This window comes from Montipora capricornis, chromosome 1 (assembly GCF_036669925.1).
Source record: "Montipora capricornis isolate CH-2021 chromosome 1, ASM3666992v2, whole genome shotgun sequence".
In the NCBI taxonomy this organism is placed as follows: Eukaryota; Metazoa; Cnidaria; class Anthozoa; order Scleractinia; family Acroporidae; genus Montipora; species Montipora capricornis.
This window is the reverse complement of record NC_090883.1, coordinates 36349164-36361663: the sequence shown is the minus strand read 5'-3', so window position 1 is coordinate 36361663 and position 12500 is coordinate 36349164. Positions and strand designations below refer to the sequence as shown.

Sequence of the window (12500 nt, the reverse complement as noted above, 5' to 3'; positions counted from 1 at the left end):
TTTTTCGGGTAGCACAATTTCCATTCCCTACGTATCTTGACAAGGGAGAGGTCTTCAGTGATCAAACTCGACAATCATTTTGCTTTTTGGTACTTTGAAGATAAAAACAAGAGGTACGCACTTTCGTAAATGACTTTTCGGACTGGAAAAGTTCTCGGGAATTAAAAAAAAACGGGCCCCAAGCCACAACACCGGGATTTCGTTCCCTACTCTTTTCAAGCAGTGATTGGGTTCTTCAACGTTTCACACAATTTTGATTGCCAGCAAGGGCTGTGTAACAGCTATGCCACTTTGGCTGTTGCACTCTTAGTTAATACATATGTAATTCCTAGGTATATTTTCTTTTCATCTGTAACGTTTTTCTGAATTTTCTCTATTTCTTATGCCTAAATAGTGTGAATAAAGTTGTTGTTGTTGTTGTTGTTGTTGTTATATAGTTACTGTTCCTGTTCTAGTCGACGACTTGAAGGTCTGTTCATTAGCAGATCTGGACCCGGTTGTTCAAACGTCGATTAACGATACTCCCAGATTAAAAATTAACCAAGGAGTTTATTTCTCTACTCCCAAATGTTGTTCAACGCTGATATTCGGCAAAACTTCCCATTAGACGAAGTCAATCTTGAAAAACAAAAATAAGGAAAAAGAAACTTTCACCAAAAAGTTGAAAACATGAAACACAAGTTAACGCTAATCCTGGATTAAGTTAATAGGCTTTCGAACAACCGGGCGCAGATCACAAAGGCCGCACAGTCCGCTGGATTTATTGATCCCAACCTCGTTCTCAGGACCTGTCCCTTGGCTTTTTTAGCCCAGAAGCAAGGCAGAGGTCCAGGAAACGAGGTTGGTATTGGTCAGGCTTGGTCAGACTGGGAGTCAAGCCCGTGACCACGAAGCCAACAAGTCAGCGGTTGTCCGAGTTAAAGAGGTAAGTACGTTATGTATGGGGGTACATTTATGTCCCGGAAATGATACAGAAGCCGCAGTAGATGGTAAAGAGCTCTAAGGGAAGCGACTACATCCAGAGGTTGCAGCGGCCGATGGCAGAGACGTCCAGTTTCAATAACGATTAGCCGCGAAGGGAGACCTTTTTATCTGCCAGTCAAAGGTCGTTGAAATACCTTTCATCATAGGTTCTTTCTTTTTACTCTAATACCTATTTAAGTACGCTTTGCAATCCTTTGCAAAACCGAAGTAAATTATCTCACCAAAAACGTCTCAAATGCCGAGCTCATGCACTGCAGCAGGATACTTGATTGACGACTTTGCTTGAAACACTGACACACTGCCTGTGGGAGGAAAAAAGGTCATCTTTTTGAAATATGGAACGTTGCAACCAGAGAGAAAAAGTGCGCATCCTTTGAAATACGATTCTTGCGGTTTAACCATCTGTCTAATGCGTTTCTGAAAAAGGGTTATTTTATACAATCAGCTTGCGTCGCGAAACCCGCAAGGGACTTATTCGGCACCAATCTACGCTGCGTAAAAATACAACTACCGTGCAACTCTTGTGCGCGCTTTGCGCCCGCTGAAATCCCACCGCCACGTAAAGTACGATTGTTTATCACATGACCCGTACGGCCCCGCGCGCGCTTTCATTGCAAAACTATTGAGGAAATCCCCGTATGAGGGCCGTACGCGATGGCGCGAGCAGGACCGGAAAAAGCTCTCCGGCCCTGCTAGGATCGCGTACGGCCCTCATACGGGGATTTTCTCAATAGTTTTCCAATGAAAGCGCGCGCGAGATGCGAACTAAAACAACTTTGTTGCAATTGTTATATAAATCTCATCCAATCAGAAGAATAGCCCGCGCATGATTTGCCGCGCATCGCGCATGCTGCGTGCATTCGCTTTGTTATGATTGGTTCATTTCATTGCCTGTGTCTATTGTGATTGGCTAAAGAAAACGGTCATTTCTTTGACATCAAATCCAAAAAGGCGATCCAAATATAATTGCCCATTTCCGAGTTGCTGCATGCCTCAGTTTCAAAGCGAGTCCTGGTGCACAAACATTCAAATGTAAATGAGTTGCGTATTGTTATGCAAATCAAACTCATTTCCCTTACAACAGTTGAGCACCAAGAGTCACTTCGAAACCGAGACTAACAGAAACTCGGAAATGGCCCATTCGTCTTTAGTCCTCAGTTATTAGCAAATCTCAAAGCTCTTCTTAGACTCTTGTTAATGAGTACCTGCAGTTTGGTTTGGTGATATTCCCAAAGCTTGTGTGTATGGTCTTTCTTGCTAGAGGATGACTGCACTTTATTTGGCTCAGCCTGTCGGAAAACAGAGAATAATACCCCGCATACTACTATAGTCAACAGAATAACGCGTTCCTTATTGGTCAGTCCACAAATAGATTATAGAGTGTGATACGAAAGTTGCTGTGGAAACACAGCGATGAAGTAATTGTGAAGAGCGTACAATGAAATTTAAAAAATGTACATTCCGTAATTTATGGTCACTCGTGATGTTTTGAAAGTTCTCAAATCTTGAGAACTTTCAAAACATCACTCCATATGTACGTACCAAACATGTGTGGTGTCGTGTTTTCTCGTTTCGAGAAAAAAAGTTTTTTCACATTATCATCTCTTACAGTGTATATAAGATTATTGTTGTTACCTGTATTGTTTCATCCAGAATAATGAAATTGCATCCCCTGTGAATAAAATGAATGTTAAGATAAAGCCATTTTCTCTTTGAATGTGTTTGGGTGCAGGGATGGCGAGCACTCGCCACCCACCAACGTGGCCCGGGTTCGATTCCCAGATTCGGCATCATATGTGGGTTGAGTTTGTTGGTTCTCTTCTCTGCACCGAGAGGTTTTCTCCGGGTACTCAGGTTTCTGCTCTCCTCAAAAACTAACATTTGATATGTTTTGTGTTAATTTGTTGATTTCAGTTTCATCTACATCTACTTCCACATATTCCAGCACTCGGAAAAGTCCCTTTTTAACTTATGGCTGTTTCTGCTTAGGTGGCCTCATACACCACAAGCCTTTCTAGAGACATCACCACCAAGCCAGCCACTTCTGCTGGAGAGAACAGGACAGCCACAATACTGGGGACTTCATCCCTTACCCTTCTCGAATAGTGAGTGAACTTATGAACATAGAAGATATTTGTGAGACAGGGCCTACGGTTCATTGTCCTTATACGAGAAGACTTGAAAGTCTAACCACTTGCAGATGAAACCCAGCAGGTTCGAATCTGCCACCTCCTGCATGGCAGCCTAATACCTAACCAACTGAGCCACCAGTGCATGGTGTCCCCAATTAGCGCTCCATCACTAGAAGACTAGACACTCAAATGAACTCCCTTTCATTTCCTTTTCTTTCTTAATAAAAAACTCTGCAAAAAAAAAAAAAAAAATTTCTGCTACATACTTGAACTCAGTAAACTTGAAGTTCTTCCTTTGCTTTGCTGTTTCTTCAAACTGCCTTAACTTGAGTTGGGAGAATCCTGCGGTAATTTAACAATCAATAAAATAACCCAATAATTCTCTGCCATTCGTTATGTTCACAAACTTATGTTTAATAGTGTGAAACCAATAATATAATATTTTATCTTTAATCGACATGGTTCACAGAGGGCAGAAGAATACTGAGAATACTGAGAATGCTTTCCCCCAAAACCCCTCCCCTCCCCCCCCAAAAAAAGAAACTACAGTATGCCATACAAAACCTGTTTAATAAGTCCAAATGATTCATTTAGATAACAATCATATTGAATGACTAAAAAAAATTAAATCACATTTTTCCTGATAATAAATTATAATTAATTACATTAAAACAGCATCGCAACAATGTTTGAATAAATTATTGGCACAAGCAATCTTGTTCCCAGGGTCTTTCTTCATCTGTGCAAGGGACCATGGTTTGGTTTGGTTTGGTTATTTTAGTGGAGTCAAAGGTTGGACTTACTACATGTATTCCCTCCCATCAAAACTTTGATTGTCATGTTCCAAACAATGCACGAATGATCAGCCCACACTAAGGGTGCGTTCGATTGACTGTATTCCGGAATAGGAATAGATGGAATATAACTTTAAAATCCTTCGTTTTTACGGAGATTCACATTAAAATTGTCAAACTTCTGCTAAAATGCTATTTTAAACATATTTTTATTATCCTTGCTGCTTCGAAACGCGCCAAACATACCGTTTTCATCATCACTCCACGTATTCTTATTCCGGAATAGGGTCAATCGAACGCACCCTAAGCCTTCCCTCTCTTGCTCCAGAGGATGGGAAATAGAAAGAACATGGGGAAGCCCCCTTTTGGTACAGCGAACGTTCTGGGAAATCTTGCACTTGTGATTTGAATTCGCAAGTGTTACTCAGGAATAAATAATCAGAAGGGAGGGGAGTGAATGGATCATTGTCATCATCATCATCATCATCACCAGCCAAATCTTGAGCCAGAAGATGGCATGAGCCATGAGTCAAACATAGAGAGTACAAGGTTAAAAATGTGAACAGACAGTAAAGGTAAAGTCTGCTTATGAGCCAAGTGGCCCATTAGGCCGGAGCTTATCCTGGTTTCTGTAGCATTAAGTGACTAGGAGTATTTCTACTCCCCCCTGGATGGGATGCCAGTCCATTGTAGGGTTACACCTGGCATTAAATTCGCCCGTACTCATTTGTACACCTGAGTGGAGAGAGGCACCGTGAGAGTTAAGTGTCTTGCCCAAGAACACAACACAATGTCCCTGGCCAGGACCCGAATCTGGACCACTTGCTCCGGAGTCGAGCGCATTAACTATGAGGCCACCGCGCCACAGTAATAGTCCCCTAATTGTGATTGCATGGACGGTCTTACCTATTGCTATGCTAAAAAGAGCACTAAGGAACAATGGAAGAGAGAGTGAAACTGGATACGAAAGACACCCTTGGTAACAAGGTGACCTGCAAATTAAGGGTAAATGACAAAATTAATCGTTTCTTAGAGATACACCTGTACTCAGACACCGTCAATAAAATACATAATTACTTCAGGTGAATTTTTGAAGATATTAACAAACTACTGTCAGTGTCTTTAAGGAAAAAAAAAACTTGGCAATTCAAGTTTGCTAAAAATATATAACAGGATGCATCACAGGATGTGCCACATGATGTATCAAGAAAGCACATACCCAAGGCAATAAAGAACAGACACTGTGGTACAGTGGTTTGGGAGCTAGGATTTGCAGATGAAGTCCCCAGGAGTATTTTGGTCGATGTGTTCCAAATTTAACTTCCCTAAAATTTTGAGACAGGTTTCCCCTGCAGCCAGCCTTCTTTACAGTGTTCAGAATAATAGAAACTTTATTTTCCCACGATAATGTTTAAAGTTGAACAGCTTGTGGGGTCGTGCACAAATGAAATCAAATCAACTTAATACTTATCAAATCACATTGGTTTTTCACGAGATGAGAAAACCGGAGTACCCAGAGAAAAACCTCTTGGAGCAGAGTAGAGAACCAAAAAACTCAACTCACATATGACGCCGGATCTGGGAATCCAACCCGGGCCACATTGGTGGGAGGAGAGTGCTCTCACCACTGTGCCATCCCTGTCTGTATAACACACCAGATCACTAAAATCATGCTCTTAACTTTTAATTTACTTTATGTTGTCTAAGGAATAACACACCTGTAATATAGGACTTGAAGAATGTACTGAATCACTGATATATCCACATCATCACTTTGGCAACAAGAAACTATGACTTGTATTAATTTACTGTCAATGGATTGAAGGTGGAACAACAGCTCAGCTGCCAACCTCTGGGCTGACTGAGTCAGTGTCACGAATGGGCCTTGATCGTTAGCTGTCAACAAATCAGAGACATTTTAAAGTCTGACCTTAGGTTTTGCCTCAATTTTTAATATCAGTTTATATTCGTGTGGTGTACAAAATTATTGAGCCTCAATAGCTACTGTGACAGTGCCACACACTATGTTGGTGCGGACTGGCAAAGTTTTGATATAGCTGCTAAGAACACAATAGCGTGTCTTGATGTCCTCAGCGGGGAAGAAATTCAATGTGATTCACTCTTTTTACTGTTACATTATTTATAAACATTTTTGTTTCTTCAGTGCAGCTAACTCAGGTTACGTTTTATCCAGCAATTGCGAATGTATCACTCACATCAGTCTTTGATCCATATTTAGGGTGAGTTCGATTGACCCTATACCGGAATAAAAATATGTGGAGTGATGATTTAAAACGGTATTCTCACGCTTTGAAGCAACAAGGATAATAAAGATGTGTTTATAATAGCATTTTACTAGTAGCAGATGTTTGACAATTTTAATGTGAATCTCCATAAAAACAAAGGATTTCTAATATCTATTCCAGAATACGGTCTGTCAAACGCACCCTTAAAGTACTATCACAGTTCACAATGATGACAATGATGTTAACTATAATAATAATGAACGAAATGATTTTACCTCTATATCACATATATTGTTTACGTCATAGAAAGTGCGGCGTGCGGGGTTTTACTCACAAGTTGTGGTGTCAAAAACCCGAACGAGCAAGGAACGAGCGAGTGAGGGTTTTTGACACAAACACCTGTACAAAGCACTTTCTACATGTATGTCGTGAACTGTTTGTTACACGTAAGACGAGAATTTTCATTAAAATAGTTTTCTGAACGCAAATTAAAAACAAAAACTCACCAACAATAGAACCAAATGCAAATTTAATTTAATTTAATAACAAAGTATGATTTGCACGAGATGCACGAGTGATTGGCATGGAAACGCCTTTACGCTATCGTTGACTGGTTATACTTCCACATGTGAAATAGCTGTATGCCATTCTGATTGGCCATATAAGCCTTTTCCACATGTGAAAATAAAGCATATAGATTTGTACAAATGAGCTTTATGGAATAAAATTCTCATGTTATGTGTAATAAAAAGCAATTGCGTCCATAACTGCAAGGATCATACATGTAGCTTCACTTCACTTCACTTCATAACTTATTACTTAAAATCATGAGTTGTTTTTGTTGCTCATTTAGTGAGATCAAAGAACATCAATTTTCTGAGAATTGCACGACTGTGTCAAACATCCTACTAGATCGAGTGCATTTGTTCTGAAATACTCTATTCTTGCCCCTTATTTTGCTCCTGGCCGGAAAACAGCTGAATGGGAATTCAAGTACTTGGCACTCAAAACAGCTTCCAAACAGAAAGAGCTTTTAACCTATTGAATCCCGAACCACCCCCACTCCCCCCACTCCTCCCCCTCCCCCCCCCCCCCCATTGACAAGTGAAATTGTCTGGCATTGGAGTAAAATCTAGTATCTATAGTGAGCTTAAAGTATACACATTTAGACCATTTAAAACACTCACAGAAAAATATAGACAGGTTTGAGGAAAAGTTGGCATCTGGTTTCAAGACGCCTTGCACAACAGCCTTCTTCAGAATGCCAAGCACAAACTCAGTCAAGGTTGGAGTGTCTTTTAAACGTAGCAACAAACTTGGCAAACCTTGCAACCATCTCTTGACTACTCTCTGTACCTTTTCATGCCTTTCACAAAGTAAGAGTGAAATCAGTAACATGTAAGCTACCGTGTATTAAATAACTACTATTTGTTTAGAATGACAAGGTACATGTACAGTAGATGTGGCTTGCTTAAATTTGTGTGGCAGACACTGAACACACTTTGTGCAAGTCACTGTCATGTCTACAACACCTTGTCTAAACTCCAAATACCATCATGTGTCTTGAGATACTTTGTCACAAATGCAGTGCACTGACAAACAAACAGAGGGTTGGAGCATACATGTTTCTCCCTGGGAAATTCTGCATCCCTAAGGGCCTTTGTCCTTAGGAAACAAGCCATCTTCCTGTTAGCCAAGATGGGTTCTTCAAAGCATTATTGTTAATGTGGTATCTATCAACTGTGCCCTTTCAGTTTGGTTGGCCCTTGCCACACATTCAAGAAAACATGACTTGCTTGTACTGATCAGACAAAAAGTGTAGACCTCTCCAGAGGTGCCATGCTTGATGATGAAGTCTCGTTATTGGAACGTTAGTTCTGTGAGATCTCTCCTGCCAATTTGTCTTTGGCGAAGTTTATAAATAAATAAATAAAATAAATAAGAAGTCTAATCTGACCACATAATGGCCCTATTTAATACAGGTCTGTCCATCTTTTTGTATGCATACCCATACAAAGTTGCCATAAGAAATGATAGCTTTGCTTCTGGTACACAGCATGACCTCCTACACCTTACCTTAAAAAGTGCCCCTGTGACCAAAACAAAATCAATTCTTAGCTTTCTTTGGATTTCAGGACTATGTTAACCAAACATTAAGTGACCAAAGTTTCAAGCCTTGATTTAAAAAAGACACCTGTTTATTTAAACTGGAATTTTTCTATGTAATGGTCCACCTGAAGGAGCTGATTTGAGGAGAAAATGACGTCAAAGGCTCACTAGTTTAAGAATGCAATGCATGTGTATGGCACAGAATTAATATGCAGCACAGGAGTTTTGGGCTTTCAGACTTTTAAACTTGCATTTTGCATTTATAATAAGCTGCATTCACAAACTGAAATTTTAAGGTAGTGAGCCTTTGACATCACTTTTCCCTGGATCCAACCCTCTGAGGTCCAATTGGTCAGTTTTTAATGTGAATAATGGCAGACCGTGAAATCCAAAACTTACGCTCAAAGTAAACAGCCTTTGAATAAAAATCAAAGCTCAAGATGTTGCCAGTCAGGTGTTAGGCAAACACTGACAAAACCTGAAGAAAAAAAGGAAGTGGTTTTTTTTATCGCAGGGGCACTTTAACAAAATGTTTCAGCTAAGTTTGAGAGGCAGAGTACCCAATGGGAATCTATGAAAGGGGTTCAGCTGCATCAGAATCAGATCTCTACACATTTTCCAAAGTCCATCCCTTTGATATGCAGATAAGTTTTGTTGAGTTTTTGACTGTAAAAAGCCATCTCTTTTGACTGTAGAGAGCCATCTCTTATCTGGAAAACTCTGCTTACCTTGATACAGTAAAATTCTCATGAAACGCAAGGCTGGCAAAAAATGACATCAGCACCCTCTTGGTCACAGACATAGAATGACTGCCCATGTATAAGATAAATGCAACTTCAAGTAATTCCTGTATCCTGTCTGGGTCTTGTGCTATTGAGAAAAATCATAGTAGTTTTTAAGTGATCTAATTGGAAGACAAGTGTACAAAAAAAGATTGTTATAAATACATTAGACCGTTCACAGTGTTCTAATTTCCTGTAAAATCGTACTCTGAAATCATATGCTGATGCACACTGCCACCATCTTTGGAAAGCGCAATCTGAGAAAGCAACAGATCGCTCATGGGTAGAGGTGGTGTCCATGCTTATAAAAATGTGTACTCTGGTGCTCCTACATCATCATATCTATATCACTATAATTTATCTAAAGTCTCTTTACCTAGTTGTGCAAATGAGCAGTGTTGAACAATAATCTTGTATGCAAACACAAGGAGACTCTCCAAATGTTCTGTCTTTATTATCTGACTCTTGGTCCCTCCTTTAGCTTTCATCTCCAAAGAATCAATGACAAAATCATTTAATGCTTCAAATGAAGTCTGGAAATTTCTGTGCAAAGTCATGTTACAGCACAAAAAATGCAGCATAATTTCACAGATATTCAGGTTAAGAACCAAAGCAGAGATGTCGTTTTTCCCCTCTTCTAAATTTTGGGCTGCTTTTCCACACTTTCTCCTTCTCTTATTAAACGATTCAGCATGATTTGTTGAAAATGGAAAGAAACTCATTAGATAAAGATTAAGATCTTTTACGTAAATCTCCTGAAAAGACTTTACTGCAGAGCTCTCAGCCACGAAATTGAAATTCTTTTGATTTTGCCGTGCTGCATTGAAGAGGACATTAAAAATTTCTGCTATGACAAGCAGAACATCAAAGGCAGAGGAAGACATGACACTGTTGGGCAATTCTGTTGACACTTGTACAGGGTTACACTCGACCCAGCATTCTAGTAACAATGGCACAATTGTCTTCAAGAGCTCATTTGTATGTGTTTCATCAGTTAAAATGTTTGACTCACTTCCTGCTCTTGGAGATGTTGATGATGGTGAGAGTGTATCAAATGATGCTTGTGCTACCTTTGGTTCATTAACTGAATGTTGCAATACCTGAACCCGAGTCGGTTGGAACTTACTAAACTTAAAAACAGGTCTAGCCAATGATTCATCCGTACAGTCCTTCACAGAAAAACCAACTTCCCTACTGGAATAGTTTGATGATGTCTCCATAGCTCTTAGAAATGCCAGTAACTGTTGTAGTACCTTCAGGCGTGATCTCAAAGAGGAAAGTTTTCCTTTAGGATTTACTGAAAGTCCTTTACTGGTTTGAAGCTGTAATCCCTTGAACCTCTTTGATTGCAAAGCACCCTCATGTGTAATCATACTGATAAAGTTTTGAATCAGCTGAGATGAGCTTGTCACCAATAAACTGGGAAAGTATCGCAGACACAATTCTAGAAAACTCAATGAATCATGCTGAATATCATCATAGATGTGTGTCATGGCACAGCTCAAATGAGCCAGAATCAGAGACGAGAATGGAGCCATCCTTTCTTGCGGTATCATTGGGAAAACAAAGCAAAGAAATAGAAGAAGTGATTGTCTGACTGATGGCTCACTATCTGTCATTTTCTCTGCCACCTTCTTGATAACGCTTCCCAGATTTTCGTGAAGTAGATTCTTATGGCATTGGAATAGATCTTTCAGGCCTGCAAGTGCATCCTGTCTTGATGTGACACTGTAATGACCAACTTGCACAAGCAAATCCTATATAAGAAATAAAAGACATTGGAATTATTGTGCAATTATTATAGTACTTTTTACTTAACTGCTTTTGTTCATTTTATCATCATCATCATCATCATTGTGCTATTGGTGGTTAGTTCCTTGGGTGTGGTGTCTGGTTGGTTGGAGGGTTTTTGAAAGATCTTGGTATTCTGGATGTGTTGGGTGCAATGCATGTCTAATTGGGATCACCCTTATCCTCCAGAAGATGATTACATGCAGTCTTTAAGTCCCACGTCTGGGGCTGAGGCTAAACACTGTTTATGCCTACAGTGTTTGAATACATGCACCATCCCCTTGCAGGTCGTTGTGTTCACAGAAAGTCAAGGATTATTATTAATATTATCATCTTTACTACTCGAAAGATATTACAGTGTGTGCATCAAATGAAAACTCGGAAAAACCTGAGCCCAAGATGGAATTTGAACCCACGATTTTTCTGAGTTTGCATTTGATGCATAAATCTTTCATGCAGTATTTCTCACATTACTCACTTAGGTGGTTGGTTGGGGGTGTTACTAAACACAGGTACAAAACAAAACGAAACGTAATATACTGGAATAAACTGGAATATGCTGGAATAAGGCGGAATAAAACCGGAATGAAACGAAATGAACAAGAATGGTACCGGAATGTTCCAGAAACGAGCCGAAATGACACGGGAATGAGGTGGAATGACACCCAAATAAACCAGAATCTAAAATGCCAAAATTTGGTGTTTTAGTTAGCGCCAACCTATTTTCAGTTGTTTCTGTCAGCTTTTGTTGTGTTACGTGATTCCCTAAGGGAATAGCAAGTGTTTTTGCGTTTTGTAACATTTGGAGCACTTCAGTTATGAGAAAAATTGGGCAGGTACATCTGTTGTTTGTCCCCTCAAATTTTGCAAAAGCATTGTCTCCAGTTTCTCTTGGGACTTGGGACAGCGATCCCAAGAGAAAACAAAAACAATGCTTAATATGCAAAATTTGAGGTAACAAACAGAGAGTATTATGGTATTTCCCAAAGCAGCCTATTATTCATTTAGCAACGGATGTGCCTGCCCAATTTTTCTCATGACTGAAGTGCTCCAAACATTACAAAACGCAAAACACTTGCTATTCCCTTAGGGAATCACGTAACACAACAAAAGCTGACAGAAACAACACAGTAGCAAAAGAAACGGAATGTTATTCTAAGTGTTTTTTTCTATGAATCTCGGTGGCGGCTTTCACTGTGCAAGTCAAAAAACCCATGAACATTTTTATTTTATTCTGACAGGTCAATTGTGTATTGACCAATCACAATCAAGTTCAGCAAACCACTAACTAATTACTGTTGCTGCTTTCCTGCTTCCCACGATCCACACATATTGGAGATATACAGAAATAGATTCGTGCAAACCAGAAAACTGTTTTTCTCTTCCCGATTATTGGAAAAAATGCCATGGAACCTGAACACAGTGTTTCCTTGTTTGAAGAAAAAACAGCCAGAAGCACAGAAAAGGAAGAATATTTTTGTGTTTATGCGCGAATATTTGTAATGTCGCGATTGATTGATAGGACAAACATACGTGTCCTATTTACATTTTTGCAGTGGGCTCGGACATCAGCATACTAAGGGCGCCGATGGCAGCCGCTATCAGTCCATTTATGAGCCCACTGAACCCTCCCAACCCATGATGAGTGATGATGTAAGTGAG

General features: G+C 39.8%; 1 protein-coding gene across 3 annotated transcripts in view; it reads right to left on the bottom strand.

The window, feature by feature from the left end:
* LOC138040985 (testis-expressed protein 10-like) overlaps positions 1-12500 on the bottom strand; it is a 173694-nt gene that overhangs the window by 160093 nt on the left and 1101 nt on the right. Inside the window, exons 2-11 of one of the 3 annotated variants that reach the window (XR_011130722.1) lie at positions 9424-10804; positions 8994-9135; positions 7344-7522; positions 5629-5806; positions 4817-4902; positions 3383-3458; positions 2620-2656; positions 2190-2273; positions 1206-1286; positions 1-618 (exon numbers count right to left, since the gene is read on the bottom strand). The exon at positions 1-618 is cut by the window's left edge and continues 450 nt beyond it. Coding sequence is in view for 2 of the 3 variants with exons in the window: in XM_068886755.1 (XP_068742856.1) it covers positions 1201-1286; positions 2190-2273; positions 2620-2656; positions 3383-3458; positions 4817-4902; positions 5629-5806; positions 7344-7522; positions 8994-9135; positions 9424-10804 (2249 nt within the window). In the remaining variant the exon portion in view is untranslated. Of the gene's footprint in view, positions 619-1200; positions 1287-2189; positions 2274-2619; positions 2657-3382; positions 3459-4816; positions 4903-5628; positions 5807-7343; positions 7523-8993; positions 9136-9423; positions 10805-12500 lie in introns of all 3 variants that reach the window. The other 2 variants (XM_068886755.1, XM_068886743.1) reach the window with 2 other exon arrangements.